Below are 26,742 nucleotides of genomic sequence, written 5' to 3'. Positions count from 1 at the left end.
GTGACAACTGGAGTAAGAAATCTGCACAGCTCTTCGAAGAGGGAGGAAGTTTGCTGTTCTCCTTAAATCATTTGTGTATCGAATTTCCTAGCCTCTACCTCCCCATGAAGCAATTGTATTTCACAATTTCTCCTGTTGAAACACAGCATCGTTTTAAAAATATTGATTCAGAAGTACAAATAAAATAGTTATCAAGGGAAAATGTAAAGAACCATCAGCCCACAGAGCCGTAGGTTTTACCGACGGGAGAGGGGATGAGGCCAGCCAGCTTACCCAGGGCTGCGGCCACCAGCTGGTTGCTTATCCTCTGAGTAGCCATGGAGACCGAGCGGAAGGCCAGGTGCTGTGTCAGGATCGTGTTGTAGATGGTGGTGAGGGCCTCCTGGCCGGGGAAGCTCACAGCAAACACGCAGAAATGGCGCTGCCCGGGAACAACCACAAACTCCCATCAGTCAGCTCTTGGGGACCTGCCTGGGGCCAGGGCCACCTTCACGGGAGAGTGGCCCCTGTCCTCATGGTTAAGGTCTTTTAGGCATTGTCAGAATGGGCAGTTACCCTCCTTGTGCCTTGCACGTGGTAAAACAGCATTAAGTATCACTACACGTGAAACAGTCACATTTACTTCATGCTCTCAAGAAGAATTTTGGCATAGGCAAGAGAGGGGCTTAGAGCACAGGCCTGGGTTTAAATCCAGGTCTCTGTGTGTTTAGATAACTTAGAGGCAAAGTCTATCCAGGTAAGGGCTACAGATAAAATACAGGAAGCCCTGCTAAATCTAAATTTCAGATAAACAACAAATATATATATATACACACACACACATACATATATACGTGTGTGTGTGTATATATATATATATATATATATATATATATATATATATATATATTTTTTTTTTTTTTTTTGAGACGGAGTCTGGCTCTGTTGCCCAGGCTGGAGTGCAGTGACTGGATCTCGGCTCACTGCAAGCTCCGCCTCCCGGATTTATGCCATTCTCCTGCCTCAGCCTCCCGAGTAGCTGGGACTACAGGCGCCCGCCACCTCGCCCGGCTAGTTTTTTTTGTATTTTTAGTAGAGACGAGGTTTCACCGTGTCAGCCAGGATGGTCTCGATCTCCTGACCTCGTGATCCGCCCGTCTCGGCCTCCCAAAGTGCTGGGATTACAGGCGTGAGCCACCGCGCCCGGCCTATTTTTTTTTTTAAGAAGAGTATGTCCCAGGCCAGGCACAGTGACTCACATCTGTAATCCCAGCACTTTGGGAGGCCGAGGTGGGCGGATCACTTGAGGTCAGAAGTTCGAGATCAGCCTGGCCAATATGGGGAAACCTCCTCTCGACTAAAAATACAAAAATTAGCCAGGTGTGGTGGCGCACACCTGTAGTCTCAGCTACTCGGCAGGCTGAGGCAGGAGAATCGCTTAAACCTGGGAAGCGGAGGTTGCAGTGAGCTGAGATCGTGCCATTGTACTCCAGCCTGAGCGTCACAGTGAGACTCAGCCTCAAAACAAAAACAAACAAAACCACAACAAAAGAACAGTATGCCCCAAATATTGTATGTAACATACTTAGACTAAAAAAGCATTTATCTGGAGTTCAGATTTGACTGCATTTTTATCTGCTAACTCTGCCCGTTGACCAGGTCCCAGGGAAGGCTGGCCAGCTGTCCGTCCTCCCCATGCCCTGGAATTTTCTGATACATTCTGCAAGGTTAAGGAGTTCTCCAGAGAATGTCAGCCTGCAGCCCTAACATCCTAAACCAAAGTTTTTCCTCTCATTTGCCAGAAGCAAGCCTCAGACTCATGGCAGGTGACGGGAATGAGTGTGGTTTCTGCTTACCTGAAGCCTGGGGTCGATGGTGAAGGATCCAGAAGTGGGGTTCATGCAGGCCACGTACTGACAGTTATGGACGTCTTTTAACGTCAGCTTATGTCTGTCGTACCTGAGAGGGGAGACCAGCATTCATGCTGCACCCCCGGCCTGGAGGAGCCATCCCCTGCCCCCACTTCCCTTCCAAGAATGCCCTCCTTGTTTTTTTTTTGGTTGTTGTTGTTGTTGCTGTTTTTTTTGAGACAGTCTTGCTCTGTCGCCCAGGCTGGAGTGCCGTGGCATGATCTTGGCTCACTGGAAGCTCTGCCTCCCGGGTTCACCCCATTCTCCTGCCTCAGCCTCCCGACTAGCTGGGACTACAGGCACCCACCACTATGCCCAGCTAATTTTTTTGTATTTTTAGTAGAGACAGGGTTTCACCGTGTTAGCCAGGATGGTCTCGATCTCCTGACCTTGTGATCTGCCTGCCTCGGCCTCTCAAATGCTGGGATTACTCCATGTGGTTTTAAAAACCCTCCACAGATACTGACAATATGTGAAACAGCTGCTGTGACTTCATGCTCTCAAGAGAAATTTTGAAACAAGAGTAAAAGAGTGGCTCAGAGAGCAGGCTGGGGTTTATGTTCCAGTTCTTCCCCTGAGCAATGCTGCGGCTCTGGGAAGTTGGTTAACATCTCCGTGCCTCAATATTCTCTCCTGTGCAATGGGTCATTAGGAGGATAAAATGAGCTAACATATGAAAAAACACTGGGAAGGGTACCTGACATACAGTAAGTATGCAATAAATGTTCACCATCCCTGTCATCAGGATAATTATTAATGGCTGCTATTATTAAATAAGCTGAATAGGTCAGGCACAGTGGCTCACGCCTGTAATCCCAGCACTTTGGGAGGCTGAGGTGGGCAGATCACTTGAGGTCAGGAGATCGAGACCAGCCTGGCCAGCATGGTGAAACCTTGTCTCTACTAAAAATACAAGAATTAGCCGGGTGTGGTGGCACGCGCCTGTAATCCCAGCTACTCAGGAGGCTGAGGCAGGAGAATGGCATTAACCTGGGAGGCAGTGGTTGCAGTGAGCCGAGATCATGCCAGTGCACTCCAACCTGGGCAACGGAGCGAGACTTTGTTTAAAAAATAAATAAAATAGGCTGAATAATTTCCTTGATGTCATACTACACTATTCTTTTTTTTTTCTAAGACAGGGTCTTGCTCTGTCACCCCAGCTGGAGTGCATTGGTGATCACAGCTCATGGCAGCCTCGATCTCCTGGGCTCAAGCCATCCTCCCAACCTCAGCCTCACACTACCATGCCCGGCTAAGTTTTTGTAGAGACAGGGTCTCACTATGTGACCTGGGCTCAAGTGATCCTCCTGCCGCCGCCTCCTAAAATGTTGAGATTACAGGCGTGAGCCACTGCGCTCAGCACTTTTGTTTTTCCCCCCCATCATGCACGCTGTATGCTGGAAGTTGTTGTCTCTTATTAGTTTCTAGTAATTCCTTGTATATTTCAGATATTAATCCATTGTCAGTTTTACACATTGCAAATGTTTTCTTCCATTCTTTTATTTCTCCATTATATTTGTCCATGGTGTCTCCCCTGCGCACACTTCTCAGGTCACGGATGTTGTCCCTGTTTGCTTCTATCCACCTCACAGTTCACCCTTTGCCTGTGGGCCTGTCCTTCCCATGGGCCCCACCCTTGTCTGCCTGACTTTTCTTCCAAAAGTGAGCCTTTTCCTGACACATCCACTAAACGGTCCATCCTTCCCTGTTGTTGTGGGGCCATGTTAATCCAATATTCTAGAGGGATCTTTTATCTTTTGAAAACTCAAATCTGATTCTGCCACCCCTCCTGAAGATCCTTCAGGGTAAACTCCAGGGCAGATGTGGACCTAGGGCTGAAGCTTAAGAATGTGGAGGTCCCTCCTTAAGGAAAAGAAAGCAAAAATCTTAAGGAAATTTTACACGAACACATGACCCTGTGAAGCTCTTGGAAGGGGACTTGAGACTTGGGGGAGCCAAGGCTGAGCTCCCACGGTCCTCACAGTAGACCTGCCTGCAGAGAGGAACGAGTGGGCTCTCATGCATGCACCTGCCCTCCTCTCCTGTCTGGGTACCCTCAAATCTCCCACCCCACACCATGGTCGATTCTTCTGAAATGATGTCAGACTCTCTCCGGGCTCCCTGCTCAGTGTGGCAGCTATGTCCCCTCCCGCAGGGAGCCACCTCTCACGCCCATGTCCCCACATCACAGCCTGCAGCAAGCATAGGCTTCCTACAGTTGTGAGCTCTGGGAGTGTCATTTAGTGAGGCAAAGGCAGATGATGGAGTCAGACATATCTGAACTCAAAATCCAGCTCCGGCTGAGTGCGGTGGCTCACGCCTATAGTCCCAGCACTTTGGGAGGCTGAGGTGGGCGGATCACCTGAGGTCAGGGGTTCAAGACCTGCCTGGCCAATATGGTAAAGCCCCATTTCTACAAAAATACAAAAATTAGCTGAGCGTGGTGGCAGGCACCCATAATTTCAGCTACTCGGGAGGCTGAGGCAGGAGAATCGCTTGAACCCAGGAGGCAGAGGTTGCAGTGAGCCAAGATCGCGCCATTGCACTCCAGTCTGGGCAACAAGAGTGAAACTCTGTCTTGGAAAAAAATATAAATAAATAAATAAATAAATTAATTAATTAATTAATAATAATAATCCAGCTCCGCCACTCATTAGGGCCCTGACCTTAAGTAGGCAACCTATGCCTCCCTTTCTTGGCATGAGACCAGGCTTCACGAACAAATGGACTGGCTTCTAGGCTCCTTTGGCCTGAGAATGCTCCGGTTTGGCCTGGGATACTTGCTTATTTTAAGAGACAACTGTGGCTGGGTACGGTGGCTCACACCTGTAATCCCAGCACTTTGGGAGGCCGAGGTGGGTGGATCACCTGAGGTCAGGAGTTCAAGACCAGCCTGGCCAACATGGCGAAACCCCTTCTCTACTAAAAGTTCAAAAATTAGCTGGGTGTGGTGGCGGATGCCTTTATTCCCAGCTACTCAGGAGACTGAGGAAGGAGAATTCCTGGAACCCAGGAGGTGGAGGTTGCAGTAAGCCAAGATCGAGCCATTGCACTCCAGCCTGGGTGACAGAGCGAGACTTCGTCTCAAAAAAAAAAAAAAAAAAAAAAGAGACAACTGACCTGAATGTTCTCATCTTTCCAAGCTGCAAACCTAAACGTGCCACCCTCGGCTTCTTGGTGCCATTAGGAGAAAGTCTGCACTCTGTACTAAGGCCCTGGGATTCTGGCCACAGCTGCCCTGGACGCCCTCTCCCTCTGGCTCTCACATTCCTGCCACACCGGGCCTCCCTGGGCTCCTTCACGTGCGGCAAGGCCTTTACACGTGGCATTCTCTCCACCCAGAATGCTCTCCGTCTAAGGTCCCACAGCCAGGGCGACACAGCTTCCAGCTGAGCACCATCTCCCCAGGGGCATCTCTCTGCTGGGACTCTGAGGAACTGAGGGGCTCCTCTGTGACTGCGCTGGGGGTTTTCCTGAGGGCTCTTCCTTTACCAGGTAATGTGCTTCTTCATCTTCCGGTGGGACAGACGCCTCGGTGGAAGGGGGGATCCCCTCCACTGGGGCTCTAGGCCACAATTATATGTTTGTGAAATGGGTGATGGACGAAACGGATACAACCTCTCCCCTGCCTTGGCCCTGCCTCAATGCCTTGTGGCCACACAAGCTTGGGGGCCCAGCTACGACCTGTGTCTCCCAACCCAGGTTGCAGCACCCTCCCCATGGCCCCACACCAGTCCGGCCCTACTGCCCTGGGGCTCCACCTCTTCCTGCACCCCTCCCTGGCCCCGCCCTCGCCGCCCCGTGGCCACGCCCTTCCCCCGGGCCCCGCCCCATCTGACCAGTGCCGGTGGTCCATGTGCTGCCGGATGAGGGTGTGTGGGGCCACCGTCCCATACTTGTCCACCTCGGGCATGTTCATGTCGTCGATGAAGTAGATGAGCTTCTTAGTGCCTGGTGGCCCGTAGTTCCTCCCCGATTTCTTCTCCAGTGGCTTCTCCAGCACCCCTAGAGAGGGCAGAGGGTCAGCCGCCCACCTGAGCCTCCTGAACTAGAGCCTGTTAGGTAGGGAGGGGCGCTACCTGTTCCCCCGGAGGACAGAAGGTGGGACCTGGCTGGGATCCAACTTTACCAAATGCACCTGCCCTGGAAGTGGCCCTTGAGGGGGCACCGGGTACAGCCCCAGGAATAAACAGAGCGATGAGAGGTGAGGGTGGCAGGAACCTTGCCCTCCGTCACCTTTGGATCACCTCAGATTGGCTGAGACACTCCCGGGGACCTGCTGCCTCGACTGGCCATCAAACCCCCATCACCATGCCCACCGGGGAGCACCAGAAAGAGGGGTCCCGGCTGCTCCTCCTTTGTCTCCGACTCAGGAAGGAAAGCCTAGCGGGTGGGGCATGGGAATTGAGGAGGTGCAAAGTGGCTGGCGAGTGCCTGGGCCTGCAGTGAGAGGGGACAGCAGGGAATGGGGGCTGTGGGGTCAGCCGGGTAGGCAGGGTGTGACCAGACCAGCCTTACCCTGCAGCATGGCTGAGGTCGTGTAGAAGTTGAAGGGCACGGCCTGCACCAGGTAGTAGTCGGTGTTCAGGCTTTCCAGCTTGTCCCCCATCATCACCGACTTGCCCGTCCCCGCGTTCCCCACCAGCATCACTGGCCAGGACTTCTCCATGAGCAGGTCCATGAAGTAGCGGAGGCGGATGGTTTCCGTGGTGTGGACCAAAGAGGCCTGGGGGAGGCGGAGGGAGGGAAGGGAGCTGTGACTCTCAGACACTTCTGCCTCCTGTTAGCGTGCAGGCCATGTTCTACTGAAAAGGTCCTACTGTTGAAAATCTGGCGTTTGGACGTTCTGCGCAGGCGTGTGGGGGTGCTGCACAGATTCCTGCCTCTAACTTGCCAGTCAGTGGCCCTGCTTTGGGGACAGTTACCTGCAGTGGGACATCAGGATCCAGCTCAAAGGAGGGCACTTTATCTGTCCAGGGCAGGAACTTTTTCGTGTCAGGATCAATGTAGTAGTCGAAAATCGTTCCCTGCGAGGGGAACTTGATGGTTTTAAATTCATTGATCCACCATTTGCTGAACTCCACTCGATAATCTACAAGCTGTTGAGACACAGAAGTGAAAATCAGGGCCCAGCTAAGCGGGATGCTGAGAGACCCTGTGTGGGTGGCCAGGCCCCCCCATGCATCACCTGGTCCTGGAACATGGCCCCGCCGAAGGCCCAGAAGCAGGCAAACACGAAGTACAGCTCGTACAGCTCCTTGGGGGAGTCGGGGGGCACAGTCTTCTCCGTGAGCAGGCACTCCAGCAGGTACAGGATCATTTGGATCACCGTGATCTCCGGCACTGGCGTGATCTTCTTGAACCCAAAGCGCAGCTTGTCCAGGCACGTGGGTAGGTACTTGTCAAAGAGGATCATTAGGTTGGCCTTCTCCGACTGCACCTTGCGCCTCTCGATCCAGCTGCTCACCACCCTGGGGGTGACAGGAGGCGCTGATGACACAGGAGGCGCTGCTCTGGGTCTGCCAGTGTCCCTGCCTTGGTAAACGCCCCTCCTCACCTCCACCCAATTCTGCTGGGGCTGCCCTCAGGCTTGCCATGCCTGTATGTCAATGGGTCCAAACGAGGGTGCCAGAGGGGCGAGTTGCAGGCCCTGAAAGGGTCGGAGGAGGGTGCCAGGGTCATGGGGGCTGTGCCCTCTCTGGGGTTGCTAGCTATGGGGGTGCTGTAGGTCTAGAACAGCTGGGAGCCGTTCTTGCTATCACAGGGGACGCACATACCAAGGGCTGGGGGATGGGAGAACAGAAAAGGAGAAAGATCTCATGATGTCATCTCAGGGGCAGGAAGGTGGGGACAGGAAGGGGGTAGAAAGGAGAGACAAGAATAAGAACGGGGATATTTCATTACATCATCTGGACTCCTGGATCCAGCCATGCCTGAAGCACCCCTTTGCACTTTTTTTTAAAGCTTCAGTTAGCTTGAGTTGAATTTGCCATGTTCGGTGTAAGAGTCCAAATCAATACAACCAGCAATCCTTGAAGAGCCACATCAGACTTTCAGCCACAGACACCTCTGGGTGGTTTGTGTGGAAGTGGCCCGCCATGGCGGTGAGGGGTGTGGACTCTGGGACCTGACTGCCCAGGCTTGAGTTGGCTCTACCATGGCCAGCTGCTGCTTTGGCAAGTTACTGCACATGCCTGTATCCCTGGTTTCTCATCTGTAAACATGGGTGATTCCATGACCCTCATTTCCAAGGACTACATGGGCTGATATTTTTAAAGCTCAGAGAAGAGGGCCTGTCCAGGGTAAGTGTCGCCAAATCCGCGTCTGCTAAAAGCATCACTAGCGCCTGGCTCCCTTGATTGCCAGTGAGCACAGCACGTGCATCATTTCCAGGATGCTCAGGGCCTAAGCAGGAAGCTCCTATTAGCACCCACAGCCAGCCTGCCCTACGTCAACCGACAGACAGGCCTCTTTGGACAGACACTCACTCTTTTTTCTTTTTTTCTTCTTCTTCTGAGATGGAGTCTTGCTCTGTTGCCCAGACTGTAGTGCAGTGGTGCGATCTCAGCTCACTGCAAGCTCTGCCTCCTGAGTTCAAGTGATTCTCCTGTTTTGGCCTCCCAAGTAGCTGGGATCACAGGCACGTACCACCACGCCTGGCTAATTTTTGTATTTTTAGTAGAGATGGGGTTTCGCCACGTTGGCCAGGCTGGTCTTGAACTCCTGACTTTAGATGATCTGCCCACCTCATCTGTAATCCTGGCCAAAGTGCTGGGATTACAGACATGAGCCACCGTGCCCGGCCAGACACTCACTCTTCTGTGAGTGTGCTCTTGTCCTGGGACCCCCGCTCCTTCCTGAACCTCTATCACAACAGAGAACTGAGAGCTGAATGTCTTTGCTGTGCAGCACCCTGTATTATCCAGCATAATAGAGGAAACCTTTCTACGTCTCTAAGCGAAGCAGGGTGTCTCCATGCCTGTCGCAGCTAAGAACTGAATTCCGAGTCCAGTTGGTCTTCAGTAGGGGAGACTGATTTACAAATCTACGCAGAGGCTGTTGCTTTCTGCCTTCTACTTTGAAGATATTTGTGTCAAATTTGTGATGCTGCCTTGGTAGGAGTCATTGAGTGCGTGCCGATGTGTGTGCTGGCTCTGATACGCCCAGCACAGGCTCCGGGAGAAAGACATGCTGTGAGACAGGCCGCCTTTCTTACCTCTGGTCCTCATGGCTTCTTGCCCTGTCCCCAGGGCCATCCTGGGTGTGTCGGGTGTCCCTGCCCCTGGCAGCTGCCTATAGGAGGGCTGCTCCTGCTGTCTGGGGACGCTGGGCCTGCTTCTCGTCCACTTCCATTCTCTCCTCTGCCAATCCTCAGGTCTCTTCCTCCTGCTTCCTCTAGGTTACTCCTTGGAGGCGTCCAGTTCCTGCCTTGGCCCACGCTGGCTTTGCTTCTGGCTCCCTCTGCTCCCACAGGGTGTCCCCCTGAGGACCCCACAATCCTGTCTTCTTCCTGTCCCCGTGTCTCAGCAGCTCCTACCCAGGCTTTGCTTCAGTTCCCAGGACATTGTCTTTGCCTACCCTGGAAACTCCCACACATGGTGTAGTGGGTAGGAATGATGGCCCTGCAAAAGGACATCCACCTTGTGGATGTGCCCTGATTTGGAGAAAGGGCATTTGCAGATGTAATCAAGGATCTTGAGACAAGATCATCCTGGATTTCGGGTGGACCCTGAATCCAATGGCCGTGTCTTTATAAGCAGCGGGAAATTTGGACACAGACACACGGAGAAGGCCACGTGTGTGGGAAGGAGATGGGAGGGGTGTGTCCATAAGCTGAGGGACGCCAAGGACTAGCCGGGAGCCCCCAGGAGCTGGGAGAGAGGCCTGGGACAGGTTCTCCCTCAGAGCCTTAGAGGGAACCAGCACTGCCTACTCCTTGATCACTGCCTATTTAATCACAGACTTCTGGCCTCCAGCGCTGGGAGAGGACAAATGTCTGTTGTTTGAAGCTGCCCCATTAGTGATCATTGTTTCAGCAGCTGGAGGATACCGTGTAAGCGGGTAAGTGTTGCTGGAGAAGCCGGCACAGAGGCACCCAGGCTCAGCAGCTCCTGGCCCTGTCTCCACAGGGAACATTTCACTTGGTGTCCCTCTCAAACCCTAGCCACGCTGTGTTGCCTGCCTCCCGGCAGAGGGTCTCACTTCCCACGCAGAGAGCAAAGAAGTGCATCAGCATGGACTCCGGAAATTTAATTTTCTTTGCCTATAGACTTGTGTGCACCTGGAAACAGCCATGCTTGCATCCCATGGTCAAACATCATTCTTGTCTTGACAAACACTGCAAAGCGTCGTTCCTCTTGTTCCAGCCCTACCCTCCGGCACTCAAAGGCAGGACTGGCCTCACTTCTAGAGCCTCCCGCGGGCTTCTCCATAACTCATTGCCATCTGGCTCTGCCCTCAACACGCCCTGAAGCTGTTCTCCCTGAGCGATGGAGGTGCACCTGGTTCCCAAATGCAATGGGAACTCTTCTGTCCTTGGCTTGACTCTGGGTGCCATCCTGCTGAGCCTGCTCCCTCCTGAAGCTTTTGTCGCTGGGTGTCTGGGATGACGTGTCCTGGGATAACATGTCCTGGGTTCCCTTGTGCCTTTGGTTCGTTCCTCCTTTGAATCCCTCACAGACTCCTCTTCCTCCCCAACAGTGCTGGTTTTTCTCAGAAAGCCAACTTCTCTCATCCCTCTCTACATCTTTCCTGGAGAGCCCAGCTCCTCAGCATGGAATATCCGGGGTTGGACACACATGGCAGGTGTGCAAAGTACTGGGCATGTGGGTGTATGGATGAGTGGCGGTGTGGATGAGTGGGTGGATGGGGGTGTGGATGAGTGGGTGGGGGTGTGGATGGGTGGATGGGTGGGGGTGTGGATGAGTGGATGGGTGGATGAGTGGATGGGTGGGTGGATGAGTGGATGGGTGGGTGGGTGGATGAGTGGATGGGTGGGTGGACGAGTGGGTGGGTGGACGAGTGGGTGGGTGGGTGAGTGGGTGGGTGGATGGATGGGTGAGTGGGTGGGTGGGTGGATGAGTGGGTGGGTGGGTGATGAGTGAGTGAGTGGGTGGGTGGGTGGGTGGGTGGATGAGTGGGTGGGTGGGTGGAGGAGTGAGTGGGTGGGTGGGGTGGGTGGGTGGGTGGTGTGGGTGGGTGGGTGGGTGGGTGGCTGGTGGGTGGGTGGGTGGGTGGGTGCGTGGTGGGTGGTGGGTGGCTGTGGGTGGGTGGGTGGGTGGCTGCGTGGTGCGTGGGGTGGTGGGTGCTGCTGCGTGGTGGGTGGGTGGCTGCGTGCGTGGGTGGGTGGGTGCGTGGGTGGGTGGCTGTGGGTGGGTGGCTGCGTGCGTGCGTGGGTGGTGGGTGGGTGGTGGTGCTGGTGCTGCGTCGGTGGGTGGTGGGTGGGTGGCTGAGTGCGTGCGTGCGTGGTGGGTGGGTGGGTGGTGCGTGGAGTGAGTGGGTGGGTGGGTGGGTGGTGTGAGTGCGTGGGTGGGTGGGTGGGTGGTGCGTGCGTGAGTGGTGGGTGGGTGGTGGGTGGATGTGCCTGTGAGTGCGTGGGTGAGTGCGTGGAGTGAGTGAGTGGGTGCTGGGTGAGTGCGTGGGTGGCTGGGTGGGTGGGTGGGTGGGTGAGTGAGTGGGTGGGTGGGTGGATGAGTGAGTGAGTGAGTGGGTGGGTGGGTGGATGAGTGGGTGAGTGAGTGGGTGGGTGGGTGGATGGGTGAGTGAGTGGGTGGGTGGGTAGGTGGGTGGATGAGTGAGTGAGTGAGTGGGTGGGTGGGTGGGTGGCTGGATGAGTGGGTGAGTGAGTGGGGGGGGTGAGTGGGAGGGTGAGTGGGTGGGTGGATGAGTGAGTGAGTGAGTGGGCGGGTGGATGAACTGTGACCTCCAGCCAAGATGCTCCTCTGAAGCCTCTTACCCCAGTAATGCCCCAGCATGGAGTCTTCCATTTCTCCAGATTTCAGATATCTCTTAAACCCATCCCTTCCTCTCCCATCCCCAGCGGCCCCCATCCTGCTGGCAAGACCGGCTGCTTTTCCTCGTCACGTTGGAAAGCGCCGTTTGCACCTTAGCCCAGCATCAGCACCTTCCCGCCAGAGGCCTCCCCCTTTATGCTCTGGCCAGGAGAACCTGACCACTGCCCATCCGGGAACACCCCACTCCCCGCCATGCCCTGTGAGCACATGTTCTTGTCTGGTGAGTCTCTGTTTTCATCCCCGGGAGGCAGCCTGACCCTTCAGATGGCAGCCCAAACTTCAGTCACCTGGGAAGACTTCCTACCTCCATGGAGGCCAAGACCTCCCTTCCCACACCAGCCCTTGTTCCCCGGCACTTTGTGCAAATGTCCGTTTGCTCAGCCGCCCTGCCTCGTGTCACTTGGATTTATACCATTTATTCCCGGGTCTGTCTCTCACCCCTTCACTGCTGCGGCCCTGGTGCCTGGTGAGGGCCTGGTACACACTTTGTCACATGAATGATGAATGAACATGCAACTCTGAAACAGGCCAACAACTTTGTCTTTCCCTGCCGAGGTTTGGAAGAGGAAAGCCAGAGCCCCACTCACGGGTTCCATCCCAGGTCGGCTGGGTTGATGTAGAGGATGCCGGCTCTGGAGACGGTGGCTGGGGTGGCCGTCCTCAGGTGGCTGATTTCGAACACCAGCCTCATGGTGCGGTTCAGTGGGATCCGCTCATTGCTGGCCAGGGTGAGGACCTAGGAGGGGGATAGCAGCCCGTGGGGTCCTGTGGCGACACCTGCCGTCCCAGTGGTGTTCTGGGGTGGGGGTCCTCGGAGCAAACCTCCAAACAAGGAGGAGGGGCTCAGGCCAGCCCTGCCACACAGTCCTAGCCCCTTGGCCCAGGACTTCTCTGCCCTCCCTGACTCCAGCAGCCTCTAGACACCCACACCGGGGAGGGCTGCAGCATGGGGTCAGGGCTGCTTTCTCAAACCGTCACCCCTCCCCATCCTGGAAAGTCTTGTGTTCCCTTCTGCATCCAACTGAGGAGCGTTTTTAGAAAAATGGCTTCTAGACAATTCTAAATAACAATTTCTGCTCCCTAGGCCTTTACCCTGAACCCATCCTGCTGCTAAATGTAAGGTGAGGTGCATGCAGAACCACAGCACATGTGACAAAGTCCCGCGACAAGGCACCCCTCACTCATAGCTCCCTGTGGAGCTCCAGACATGCCGCCTGCCCCAAGCCCAGCATGCAGGGCCTGAGTGCTGCATAGGCGCCTCCCTGTGAGCCCCCGTTGTCCCTCTGCCTCGGGTGACCTTGGGGGTTAAAGTCCAGGGCCCGCGAACCTTGTTGTCATCCATGACAGGTGTTGAGAGACTCGATCCACATGGGGTCTATGTCCCCGTCAAGGATGATCCACTTGGGGCCGTCATGGGTGATGTTGGCCAGGTCTCGCATGATGGTGGAGAACAGGCCTGGGGGAGGTGGGTGGTGTAACCCCGGGCCCTTCCCTCTGGCCCATTCCAGTCCCCACCGGTCCTGACCCTGGCCTCTCTCTTGGAGGTGGCCTGTCCCCTACTTCAGAGGGACAGCAGAGGCCCTCGGGCATGAGGTGCCCGGGCTCCCTGCCCTCCCTTCTCTGTGGCCTCCCTCCTACATGCCGTCTCCATGCCTGAGGCCCCCCCATCCTCCTCCGACCCTGTACCCTCCCTGTTAGCCCCTCTTTGTGGCCCTGGCTGGTTCAGTTTTTCCAGGCTCAACACCCCACGGGGCGCAGCACCTGTGCACCCAGCTCTGTCCATCTGTCCACTCATGCTCAGCAGAGGTCTGCGGAGCACGCTTCATGCGTCAGGCATGGAATGGGGTGAGGTGGGGGCTCGGGGTACAGAGCTTGCCTTCTAGTAGGGGAAGTGAGCTGTACATGCAGAAGCCAGCGAAGGGGGACAGGGAAAGCGGGTCACGGGGAGGGCCACTTCTGATGGGTAGGGTGCGGGGGACAGGCTAAGCAGAGCCCTCCCCTAGGCTCCTGGTCAGGACCACCCTGCTCCCGCTGATACCTCCTCAGCTCTCACAGCTCCTTTCTGCAGCCCACTCTCCAACATCCCGAGTTCCTTTCTTTTTTTTTTTTTTTTTTTTTTGAGACGGAGTCTCCCTCTGTGGCCCGGGCTGGAGTGCAGTGGCCGGATCTCAGCTCACTGCAAGCTCCGCCTCCCGGGTTCACACGATTCTCCCGCCTCGGCCTCCCGAGTAGCTGGGACTACAGGCGCCCGCCACCTCGCCCGGCTAGTTTTTTGTATTTTTTAGTAGAGACGGGGTTTCCCTGTGTTAGCCAGAATGGTCTCGATCTCCTGACCTCGTGATCCGCCCGTCTCGGCCTCCCAAAGTGCTGGGATTACAGGCTTGAGCCACCGCGCCTGGCCCCGAGTTCCTTTCATAAAGTGCAAACCGGCCTGGCGCGGTGGCTCAAGCCTGTAATCCCAGCACTTTGGGAGGCCGAGATGGGCGGATCATGAGGTCAGGAGATCAAGACCATCCTGGCTAACACGGTGAAACCCCGTCTCTACTAAAAATACAAAAAAACTAGCCGGGCAAGGTGGCGAGCGCCTGTAGTCCCAGCTACTCGGGAGGCTGAGGCGGGAGAATGGCGTAAACCCGGGAGGCGGAGCTTGCAGTGAGCTGAGATCCGGCCACTGCACTCCAGCCCGGGCAACAGAGCGAGACTCCGTCTCAAAAATCAACAAACAAACAAACAAACAAATAAAAAAAATAAAATAAAATAAAGTGCAAACCTGGGCATGCCACTTCCCAGGGGAAGCTCCTCCCCAGAGTCCACCGACTGAGGCAAGGGCTCCCCAGGCAGCCTCCAGCCTGCACATCTGGGCTCCCATGCACTCTGCATGGGTCACACCCATCCTTGCTCTGGTCTCTCCCCTTGGCCTGCCCAGGGCAGGCCTGCAGTCCTCACTGTCCCAGCTCCTGTGGCCCCCATCCCTTACCCCTCAGCCCAGGTGCCACGTGCCCACTGCTCCCCATAAACTCTGTCACCATGGTGCCACCATTGCAGGCCACGTGCCTGTGCACCCCACCCTAGGCTGGGGAGGCTGGCCTTGCACGTGGGAACGGCTCAGCACATGCTCACTGCACCGGACTGGGTGAGCCCCTGCAGCCCGTCCCGGGACCACCCTCGTTACCATCTTTCCATTCCCTGGTTGCTGGGTTGATGATGCCAAAGAGCTCGTCACAGGTGACGGCCTTGGGGTCCAGGTCCACAGCGACCGGCTTCCTCTTCAGGTTCTGATAGGTCTTGTTGAGGGATTTGAGGACCTGGCAAAGGTGTGGGTCACTCACGTGTGACTCCATGTTCCTGGCACATCCTGCCCCACTAACCCCAGGGTCGTGGGTGGGCCTAGATGACTTTTTTTCTTTTTCTTCCCTCAGATGGAGTTTCACTCTTGTCATCCAGGCTGGAGTGCAGTGGTGTGATCTCAGCTCACTGCGACCTCTGCCTCAGGGTTCAAGTGATTCTCCTGCCTCAGCCTCCTGAGTAGATGGGATTATAGGCGCCTGCCACCATGTCCAACTAATTTTTGTATTTTTAGTAGAGACGGGCTTTCGCCATGTTGACCAGGCTGGTCTTGAACTCTTGACCTCAGGCGATCAGCCCGCCTCGGCCTCCCAAAGTGTTGTGATTACAGGCGTGAGCCACTGCGCCCAGCCCTGGATGCCTTTTATGAACCACGAGGCTGAACCCTTCTCTGGATCAGGTTTGCTTTGGGGGCATGTAGGTGAGTTTACACCCCCCAACCATGACTGAGGTGAAGGTGGCCTGGGTGACGGGAAGCTGACTGTCCACTGTGTCTGCAGCCTGCAGAGAGCTGCCCCCCCAGCCATGACCGAAGTGAAGGTGGCCTGGGTGACGGGAAGCTGACTGTCCACTGTGTCTGCAGCCTGCAGAGAGCTGCCCCCCCAAGCCATGACCGAAGTGAAGGTGGCCTGGGTGACGGGAAGCTGACTGTCCACTGTGTCTGCAGCCTGCAGAGAGCTGCTTGCCCTAGACTGTGCAAGACTCTGAAAACATTCACATTACTTTCTTCCTCATGGTACAAGTAATACGCACACACTGAAAAACCATCTAGGAAAACTCCCCATAATCCTCCATTCAGGGAAAATGAGCTTTAAAGATGCAGTTGAGGACATTTCATGTATGTGTACGTCTGAGTTCCTTTTTAGGAAACTGGGTTCATGCAGCCTCTCCCTTATAAAACATCACTTGTGGTGAGCTTTCCCGTGTGGCTGGCATTGGGGGTGCTTTTAAACAATAGTAGAAGAGTCCAGCCTGTGGGCCTGTGGCTGGACACTTGGTTGGCATGGAATCTTCCACGTCACAGACATCAGTCATATCCGCCACCACCCTCCGCATGTCACCATACTCTGGGACATGGCAGGGGACAGGAGGGCGATGGGTCAGGCTGGCCACAGGGACAGGGAGACAAGTGACTGACGTCAAGGAGAGAAGAGCAGGAAGACAAGGAGGAACAGGGAGGGAGGCCTCACCCAGGGATCAGGGATCAGGGATCAGGGGCTGTACCCACTCCTCCCCTCCTCCTCGGCCTCCAGCTTCCTCCCTGGCCCATGACTCAGGCTGGAGGGCTCCCAGGATGTACTGAGTTGGGGTCTCTGGGGTGGCGGGGAGTGATGGAGGGCTGACCCTTCGCCCCAGCCCTCCCCCACCATGCCAGATCCCTGCAGGGTCCCTGCAGGGGTGACGTACCTGAGATTTGCCACTGCCCGCGTTCCCGATGACGAACACCGAATGGCGGACCTGCAGCAGCTCCTCCAGTTGCACCACCTTCAGCACGAAGCTGTCCTCCGCCTGCAGCTTGAGCTCCACGATGCTCTGCTTGATGATCTGGGGAGACACGGATGAGGCTGGGTGAGGAATTGAAGCAGCCTTTCTTCTCACTGGGAGACTGGCGGGCCTCTTGCCCTCTGGCAGGTGGCCTTGCTCTCCAACGCACATGCCTTTGTAAGTTCTGCTGTCCATGTTGAGAGCTCACATAGCTCCACTGTGACTTTGTGCAGGGGATCGGTTTGCCCGAAGTTCCCCAACCCCAGTTGACTGACCTCCCCCAGCACTGAGAGAGTGGGGCTGGCCAGGGCCACACAGACAGCTGTGGCTCAGAGGTCTCTTTGTAGCACCGGGAAATGTGAGTGTGACACAGGTCCCCACCCGTCCAACATCAGCGGGAAGGAAGCCCCAGTGTCCAGGAGTACCAACCTTTTCAAAATTCAGGTCTCGTTTCCGAGGCACGTCCAGAGCTGGGAAGAGGTCCCCGATCAGTCCCATGAACACGGGCAGGTCGTCGGTCACAATCTTGGGGATGTTGAAATCCCTCAGCGCCCGCATCAGCACCTGGTCCTCCGCCCGGCTGGGGTCGCCCCTCTTCAGGGAGCCGGCCACCACCAGCACAGACTTGATGGCTCTCAGGCCCCAGTCGTAATGATCCTGCGGGCAGTGGGCACAGGTGGGCAGATGTGGGCTCACCTTCCCACGGCCAGCAGGCAGGTCCGGAAGCCAACCCTGGCCGCTGCCTGCATCTCAACCTCCCACCCGCACCCGCCATGAGCTCCAGGACACACACACCTGCTTCGACAGCAGCTCCTTGCACAAGGTGTACAGGGTGATGAACTTCCTGGCCAGGAGGCGGGCTTCCAGAAAGCCCTCGGCCACCAGCATAATCTCGCATATCAGTTCGAAGTCGGGGACGACCATGGCACAGGGCCTGGGGAGGTCAGCGGTGCCCGTGGGCTTCTGCCCACTCCCTCCCCCACCTACACCCCCGCCTGTCCCTCTTCACCTAGGAGAGCACACCTCGCCTGCCGGGTGGACCACAGCAGAGTGTTGAACCTTTGGGCCCTGGAACCAGGCTCCCAGCCCGCCCGCTCCCTACTTCCCTCCTCCTTCCCCATCCTCTGCTGGGTGTACCTTCAGGCCCCTCCTCAGAGCCACCCCAATCCCCCAACCCTGCCTTCCATCGCTGTGTCCCAGGTGGGGTCCTCCTACCCAGGGGGAAGACAGAGCGCTTTCTAGGAGGCCCTCACCTGCGTCATCTTGGGAGATATTTTTTTTGAGACAGTTTCACTCTTGTTGCCCAGGCTGGGGTGCAATGGCACCATCCTGGCTCACTACAACCTCCACCTCCCGGGTTCAAGCGATTCTCCTGCCTCAGCCCCCCCGAGTAGCTGCGATTACAGGCATGCACCACCATACCCAGGTAATTTTTGTACTTTTAGTAGGGGACGGGGTTTCACCATCTTGACTGGCCTGGTCTCAAACTCCCAACCTCAGGTGATCCACCCTTCTCGGCCACCCAAAGTGCTGAGATTACAGGAGTGAGTTACTGCGCCCGGCCATCTTGGGAGCTTTTGATGACTTTTTCCCTCTCCAGCTTGCCCTCTGCCCCTCCCCTCTGCCCACTCCTTGGCACTGGGACGCTGCTGTGGCCGGCCTGGCTTACCACGGCATCACTTTCACCAGGGCCATATACCTGAATAAGGCTTTTAGGTTCTCAGGCAGCTCCGTGCGTCCGGCGTACCCAGGGTTCATAGTGATGAAGATACCGACAGTGGGAATGAGGCCTATGATCTCTCCCAGGAAATTGAATGTTTTTTTCTTGGCCCGAATTGCATCCTGGACACATTTTACCTGCACATTTGGAGACACAGACATGTTAGCATGGAAATGGCCAGCTTCCACAGGCCAGAGGGGCCTTCATGTATGTTATAGCATAAGGCTGTGAATTTGCAGGGGCCTCCTAGTTTCTTTTTAAAATTAAGCCTTTTATTTTTGAGAAAGTTGTAGATTCACATGTCGTGCAGGAAATAATACAGAGGGCCAGGCACAGTGGCCCATGCCTGTAATCCCAGCACTTTGGGAGGCTGAGGCTGGAGGATGATTTGAGCCCAGCCTGGCCAACATAGCAAGACCCCGTCTCAACAAAAAATACAAAAGACAGGGATTGGGGGGAAGAAAAAAATACAAAGGCAATTCTGCATACTCTGCCCCATGTCCCCTGATGGGAGCATCTTGGCTAATGACAGTGCCAGTCACAGCGGGGTGGGGGGGGTGCGACACTGAGGCCAGCATTGCTGTCACCACGGGGACTCCTATGTCCCCTCTTACAGCCATACCCACTTTCCTCTTGCCCGCTTCCCTCCCTTTGACCCCTGGCAACTGTGTTCTTTCTTTCTGTGATTTGGTCATTTCACAGATGTTATATAAGTGGAATTGTGTCGTACACCATCTTCCCAGATGGACTTTTATCACTCAGCAAAATTCTCTGGAGACGCACCCAGGCTGCTGCAGGAACCGGTAAGTATTTCAAGACCTCGTCCCTGCTGAGCGGGGTTCCACTCCCAGCCCTTTTCTGTCCTGTTACTACTTTGGCACTGATCTATCAGAGGACTGGTTAGCGGCCACCTCCGTATCAGACGGTCTTGAAGGCCACCTGTCAGCGACGAGGTTAAACCTAGAGCTTCAGGGGCTGTTGCTTGAGGTCTCTGGAAACCTGCAGAAGGCAGCTGTGGCTCTCCAAGTCGCCACTTGAGGGAGCCCAATACTCGCGGTAAAGCTGCTCCCAGCACCTGCCTTTCCCTGTCTTCCCCACAAGAGCCAAGTCCTGGTGCCCTGGTGATCCCAGACACCCCCACGCCTAGTCTGCTGAGCGTGCAGCTCACCCGCTGGCAGGGCTGGGGCCCTTCGGAACGGCACTGCTTCCGCCTAGGCCAAGCCTCTCCTGCAGTCTCCATCGGAGTCCGTGAACATTCAGTGCCCAGAGTAGGGGCTACATCAATATTCTGGGGTTTGTTCATGGACCTCGGAGGTGCTCAGCAACTGTGCGCTCCTGCGCTGCGGGCGAGGGAGAGGGTCCCCATGGCAACAGCCAGCACTGCCCATGGGTTAGGGTCCCCATTCTCTTGGCCACGTGGCCTCTGGCCCTGGGGCATGACTGGGGCAGAGGGAGCATAAGGAGAGGAGGAAGCAGCCACCCCCGGCCACCTCTAATCCCACAGGCAGACCTGTGTCACCAATGCCGTTTTACAGATTAGAAGGTGGAGGTGCAGGGAGTCCACATCACTGCCAAGCCGAGAGTCAGGGGTTAAGTTGGTGTATAAAGCAGGCTCTCGGCCGGGCACGATGGCTCACACCTGTAATCCCAGCAGGTTGGGAGGCCCAGGTGGGCGGATCACCTGAGGTCGGGAGTTCAAGACCGGCCTGACCAACATAGAGAAACCCCATTTCTATTAAAAATACAAAGTTAGCCGGGCTGGTGGTGCATGCCTGTAATCCCAGCTACTGAGGAGGCTGAGGCAGGAGAATTGCTTGAACCCGGGAGGCAGGGGTTCAGTGAGCCAAGATCGCACAATTGCACTCCAGCCTGGGCAATAAGAGTAAAACTCCGTCTCAAAAAAAAAAACCAACCAACCAACCAAACATAAACAAACCAATAAATAAAGTAGGCTTTCCACCCAGCTTGCGGGGCTTGAGCAGTCCAGGCAGCATTCGCACGTCCACACCCCACATGCTCCTGGTCTATCCTGGTCACTAGGTCGGCCTCCGCTTACCTTAGCCCAGTGCTTGTCAACCCCGGCAGGCGTCAGGATCACCTGAGGCATTTATTTAAGATGCAGAAATGCTAATCCTAACAAGTGGGGCCCATGCTGAAGATTTTAACAAGCATGGCCCAGGCCACACCCCACTCCAAGGTCCCTGCGCCCATGTCGCCGCAGCCACCCCACTGCACGCTCTGTGCCCCGGCATGGTTGTTCCCAAAATACACGGGCACATTTCCTCCCTCCTCCTCTTCCCCCTTTCTTTCCTGCCATTCCCTTTCAGCACCTCCTATGCCCAGCTCTGCTGATACCAGTCACAAAGCACTTTGTCCTTCTTTCCTAAGCAAAATTAATTATTCTCCCACCTGTATTTCCACCTGGAATCCCTAATGAGGGGGCTCAGAGAAGCACATTTAAGTTCTAAGCCTCGCATGTTTTCTCAGCCCTTTTCTTTCTTGCATGGAGAGGAGAGGGAGCACGCTACCATACATGTAACCTGTAATCTGATTCTGTTTTTTCTTTTTTTTTTTTTGAGGCAGAGTCTCAGCTCTGTCACCCAGACTGGAGTGCAGTTTTCAATCTGTATGCCTAACCAGGCTGCGGGACCCTGCAGGGCAGGGGCTCACTGGCACCACACCACCCTTCAGTGCTTGGAACATTGCAGACAGGCAAGGAGGGTCTATCTCAGACTATTTCTGTCTATCTCACAGAGAGGCGTGTGAGGTCATAGGAAAGTGGTCGAGCCGGTTACCCGACGTGACCCCAAGGCGGCAGGCAGGGGACTTTACCTGCACAGCAATCACAGACAAGACTTCCACCGAGATGCGATTAAACTCATCAAAGCAGCCCCAGGCTCCCGTCTGGGCTAGGCCTTTGTAGATATTTCCACAGGACTGGAAAGGGCGAGATGGAGAAAGGAAGAGCTGGGAGGGCGGCAGGGAGGGTGGCAGGGAGGGCGGCAGGGAGGGCGGGCGCTGCAGGGGCCTCCCCCTGCCTCTTCAGCTGTGTTCTCTGCCCACAGCTCGCTCAGGCCCTGGTGCAATGGGGCCTTCCGCAGGCCAGCAGGCAGGTCAGCTTACTGCCCAGGGTAACACCGTGGAGGGCTGGGTACCAGGAAGAGCCCATCCTTTCACCCTTGACCTCCACAGCTCTCCAGTCCCCAGAATGGAGGCTTCCTGGAGTCCCTAACAAGGGGTCTCAGAGAAACACATTTTAAGTTCTAAGGGCATGTTTTCTCAGCGCTTTTCTTTCTTGCATGGAGAGGAGAGGGAGTCCTCTAAGCTGGGATGGGGGCACGTCGAGCAGGCCAGAGGCTTTTCCTCAAGGCATCTGTGTCCCTTCTAGGACCCACGTGGCATCAGAAGGGCTCTTCCCATCTACCCCTGGGGTTCCAGGTGGATGATAAGCCCCTTCTAGGGAGATCCAACTTCAGATTTCACTTTTCTAAAATCCGGGAGGTGGATGTGGACTGCATGGTCTTGACAGTGAACAGGGGCTGCTGGCCCCATCATCAACCTCCGGAGGGGTCTCCCAGATGTGGAGCTCGGATCCAAGCTGGGGAGGGGAGACCCTCTGCAGGCCTAGGGTCCAAAACTCAGGGATCCATCTCCCTTACCTCCCGCTCTTGCAAGAGGCTGCTGCAGCCTGGAGCTCCAAAGTATCCCCTCCCCTGCCTGGCCTTCTGTGAACTGATGATGTCCTGTGCAGGCTCTGATGACTGACGGGCCCGGGCCCGGCCCCTGCTCCCCTCCCAAACCCACCTGGACGCTGCTTGTACCCCACCCCATGCTGAGCCATGAGGGAGGTGCTCCCCTGTGCAGAGTCCCCAGTTCCGGGGCAATCTTACAACTGAAGCTGAGAGACGGTCACCTCCAGGGCAGGGCCCGGGGCAGGACATTTGGGGCTGCGTCTGTCCACCTGGGAGTCTCTCCAGAGGGACCACCTGAGGGGGATGCCACCAGCAAGTGGGAGCCCTGGCACCTCCTCCCCAGTGTCATTCACAGGTATCCAGAGACCTGGAGCTCACTGCAGGGCCTCGGAGGTCAGGGCGCTAGGATCTGCTTCTACGTGGGGACTCTGGGTCCGTCCTCCGGACTCCGGCCGCGTACCTTGTAGTCCATCTGCTCGGAGCAGTTGAAGACGTAGACCATGGTGCCCAGGGCTCTGCCCAGATCCTTGGTCGTCTCAGTCTTACCGGTCCCAGCGGGGCCGGCGGGGGCTCCGCCCATGATGAGATGGAGGGACTGGGTCAGGGTGATATAGCACCTGCAAGTGACTGCAGGTAAGCGCGTGTGCCAGTGACCCCACGGCCTCCCTTTTATTTTTATTTTTTTTGAGACAGAATCTCACTCTATCACCCAGGCTGGAGTGCAGTGGTACAATCTTGGCTCACAGCAACCTCTGCCTCCTGGGTTCAAATGATTCTCCTGCCTCAGCCTCCCAAGTAGCTGGGACTACAGGCGCCCACCACCACGCCCGGCTAATTTTTGTATTTTCAGTAGAGATGGGGTTTTGCCATGTTGGCCAGGCTGGTCTCGAACTCCTGACCTCAGGTGATCTACCCGCCTCGGCCTCCCAAAGTGCTGGGATTACAGGCGTGAGCCACTGCGCCCAGCCACCACCTTCTCTTTCATTGCAGTTATTACACTTGCTCGGCCCCAGGAGACACATTGGAAGAGGGCAGAAAACCTTCAGCTGTGACAAAGGAACCATCACCGTGGGCAGAGGCAGCCCAGGTGCCTTTCCCACCTGCGGCATTTGGGGAGGTGGGCACTGCTACGAAGACCAGAGTCTGCTCGTGAAGGTCCATAAAACATGACCCCAACTCAGCAGGCCCACAGAGGGGTGGAGGAACTCTCCCAAGGCCACACAGCCAGTGCTGGAACAAGGACATGGTGGGAGAACTGAATGTGAACACACGTCCACCTGACGTAAATGCCCAGTCCCTCCAGCCTCCACAGCTGACATCCAAGTGGGACAGTTCCAAGAATCTTGGGGAAGGGACCCAAGAGCACACGTGAATGACTCAGGGACAGGCCTCACCTGTCGGTGAGTGGGGTGATGACCAGCCGCGGCGTGTTGCCCAGATACTCGTAGGAATACTGGATTTGGGCATCACAGATGTTGGCAAAGCAGTGTCGCTTCTCTTCATCCCAGCGATGCCGGAGCTGGGCCTGCCAGGTGAAGGCCTGAGAACTCTCCACCTGCAGGATGAGCCGGAGCTCTTGTTGCCAAGCGGAATGCAAGAGCTAGGGCTGGCTGAGGAAGGCCAGCATGCCTCCAAGGCTGGTCCCCGGGTGCCCAGGGAACCCTCCCTGGCCCTCTTTCCCCCTCCAGTGCCCACGTCCAACTGTATGGCCACCCTCAGTGGAATCTTGCTATGGAATGGCAGGCACTTCCAATGGGCGGGCACCGCTCCTCTGACCACTATGGGTGGCTCACCGGGGGTGAGTCCGGGCAAGGGGATTAGGAGGCAGCCGTAGCCAGCAACAGAGTCAGTGCCCCAGCAAGAGGAAGCAGCAGGGTCTGGAGTCCCTGAATGCACTGCCCTGAACCCCGTGTCCCCTTGCCCTTCCCCAGGCCCCTGGAACGGGGCGCTCGTGCCTTGGCCACGATCATTTTGGCCACCACGTCCCGCGCATGCACATCGATGGTGCAGATGGTCATGATCTTCATCCTGTCGCCAGCGTTGAGGTTCCCAATGAGAAGCGTGATGAGTACATTCAGCTGGCTAATCTGCGGGGGACAGGTGCCTTTACTGAGACGCCACAGATGCCCATGTGCACTGGGGGGTCTTGTGGCTGGGTGCCCGCGGCTGCATAGGAAACACTGCCATGCTTTTGTTTACAGTAATGAAAAACAGGAGCGCCCTCGGTAGGCCCCAGCCAGGCACTGGTTTCACCGTGATGTGGCCCTGATGGGACACTTTGGAGCCGCTAGAACGGACGTAGTAGAAGAAAATTCAAGGCCGTGAAAAAGAGTGGATAAGAAGCAAAAACAGCTGACTTTAACACCATCCAGCGAGTCTGTATATTTTTACATGTAAATCAATTATACACACACAGTGTAGCAGGTTGCATGAGGGAACATTGACAGTGTCATGCTTGGGTTGTGGAATTACGGGTAAATTCTCCTTCTTTCAAAGATGATCTTTAGTTTCTGTATTTCTAACCAAGGACTTTTTTTTTTGGTTTTGTTTTGTTTAAGACTCTCAGTAGCATTTGATGATTTTCAGGTGAGAAATCAAAGTACATATTTCTGAAGATGTCTGTTACCCATGGGGAGAGGTGCCTGGGGCTGCAGTGCGTGGCTGTTATTTGGCCTGTGGAAACGGCGGTTTCGTGGGGCTCAGCCTCTGACAAGAAGGTGCTGCTGGTACTCACCTGGCAGGTTTCAGATGGACACATGGGGCCATGCACCTGCTTTTTAAACAAGTTTTAAAAACGTAACTAACTAAATGCTAGTAACGCACCTGCTTTTTGTTATAATCTTTGATAGCGTTTTCATATCCTTCCTCCAGCCTGGCAAACGCCAGGCCCACCTCGGTCGTCCACCAGATCTGGGTGCAAGTCAGGGCCACCTGAAAGTAGATGCCCCCCATTGCCCACGCAGTGAGCGATCGCTAGCACCCGCTAACACAGAAGTTCCTGCTGAAAGCTTAGACAGTTTTTCAGGGGACCACAGTTCACAGGGGAGCCCATGAACACAGAGAAACTTGCCCCTTATCCCAGCCACGAGGCACCGCCGAGCCCCCGCCCGCCTCAGACCTGGGCCGAGTAGTCCAGGATCCACTGCTCCCTCGGCTTCTCTTCGTAGGTCACCACGGCCTCTGGAATTTCGTGCCGGAGAGTGGAGCACATTCGGTCCAGCACTCGATTCAGCCACACTTCCACCTGGGGACGGGAGCCATGGTGACCAAATACAGCCATGTGTGCCTGCCTCTAGTTCCAATAATTTGCTTTGTTGTAAAGAAAAACGTTTGTCATCATCTTCATCCCAGGGGCAGACATGTCAAGGATTTTACAGAGCAGTAACAGTGACACATCTTTTTTTTTTTTTTTTTTTTTTTTAAAGATGGAGTCTTGCTCTGTCACCCAGGCTGGAGTGCAGTGGCATGATCTTGGCTCATTGCAAGGTCCACCTCCCAGGTTCACACCATTCTCCTGCCTCAGCCTCCTGAGTAGCTGGGATTACAGGCGCCTGCCACCACTCCTGGATGATTTTTTTTTTTTTGGTATTTTTAGTAGAGACGGGGTTTCACTGTGTTAGCCAGGATAGTCTCGATCTCCTGACCTCATGATCTGCCCACCTTGGCCTCCCAAAGTGCTGGGATTACAGGCTTGAGCCACCACGCCCGGACACACCTTTTGTTTTTAAATTGAGATAGGATCTCGCTCTGCTGCCCTGGGCTGCCGTGCTGTGGTGCAGTCACAGCTCACTGCAGCCTCCACTTGTGGGCTCAAGTGATGCCTCCACCTCAGCCTCTCAAGCAGCTGGGACTACAGGTGTGCACCACCACACCCGGCTAGTCAAAGACTCACTTTAAAAATGTGGCTGGGGGCTGGGTGCAGCGGCTCACATCTGTAATCCCAGCACTTTGGGAGGCTGAGGCGGGTGGATCATCTGAGGTCAGGAGTTCAAAACCAACCTGGCCAACATGGTGAAACCTCGTCTCTACTAAAAATACAAAAATTAGCTGGGTATGATGACAGGCGCCTGTAATCCTAGCTACTCTGGAGGCTCAGACAGGAGAATCACTTGAACCTGAGAAGTGGAGGTTGCAGTGAGCCAAGATTGTGCCATTGCACTCCAGCCTCGGTGACAAGAGTGAAACTCTGTCTCAAAAACAAACAAACAAACAAACAAAAACCATACCCACAAGTAACTGCTACTGGGAGAAAAAAAACCCTCAAGTGGATATGAGGGTAGATTTTTTTTTTGGAGATGAATTTTTTGGAGACTAAGTCTCGTTCTATTACCCAGACGGGAGTGTAGTGGCGTGATCTTGGCTCACTGCAACCTCTGTCTCCCAGATTCAAATGATTCTTATGCCTCAGCTTCCCGAGTAGCTAGGACTACAGGTGTGTGACACCAAACCTGGTTAATTTTTGTATTTTTAGTAGAGACCATTTCGCCATGTTGGCCAGGCTGGTCTTGAACTTCTGACCTCAGATGATCTGCCCACCTCGACCTCCCAAAGTGCTGGGATTATAGGCATGAGCCACCGCGCCCAGCCAGATTATTCCT

At 55.4% G+C, this 26,742-nt stretch overlaps 1 protein-coding gene and 1 long non-coding RNA gene across 2 annotated transcripts in view; one reads left to right on the top strand and one right to left on the bottom strand.

The window, feature by feature from the left end:
* The window catches only part of DNAH17 (dynein axonemal heavy chain 17), a 219,450-nt gene that overhangs the window by 62,510 nt on the left and 130,198 nt on the right, over positions 1-26,742 (bottom strand). Inside the window, 20 exon segments of the mRNA XM_030922525.1 lie at positions 274-421; positions 1,836-1,938; positions 5,729-5,894; positions 6,408-6,615; positions 6,815-6,988; positions 7,078-7,360; positions 12,490-12,638; positions 13,230-13,247; positions 13,249-13,358; positions 15,075-15,207; positions 16,655-16,792; positions 17,162-17,389; positions 17,528-17,666; positions 18,432-18,589; positions 21,285-21,389; positions 22,605-22,761; positions 23,539-23,699; positions 24,100-24,231; positions 24,968-25,075; positions 25,263-25,388. Coding sequence (XP_030778385.1) covers positions 274-421; positions 1,836-1,938; positions 5,729-5,894; positions 6,408-6,615; positions 6,815-6,988; positions 7,078-7,360; positions 12,490-12,638; positions 13,230-13,247; positions 13,249-13,358; positions 15,075-15,207; positions 16,655-16,792; positions 17,162-17,389; positions 17,528-17,666; positions 18,432-18,589; positions 21,285-21,389; positions 22,605-22,761; positions 23,539-23,699; positions 24,100-24,231; positions 24,968-25,075; positions 25,263-25,388 — 2,944 coding nt within the window.
* LOC115894719 lies at positions 11,985-13,063 on the top strand. Its single transcript, XR_004054860.1, has 3 exons — positions 11,985-12,122; positions 12,458-12,630; positions 12,987-13,063. It is a non-coding gene; the product is annotated as an uncharacterized LOC115894719 (long non-coding RNA).

This window comes from Rhinopithecus roxellana, chromosome 19 (assembly GCF_007565055.1).
Source record: "Rhinopithecus roxellana isolate Shanxi Qingling chromosome 19, ASM756505v1, whole genome shotgun sequence".
Taxonomy (NCBI): Eukaryota; Metazoa; Chordata; class Mammalia; order Primates; family Cercopithecidae; genus Rhinopithecus; species Rhinopithecus roxellana.
The sequence above is the reverse complement of the archived record's forward strand: the minus strand, read 5'-3'. Positions and strand labels throughout refer to the sequence as shown.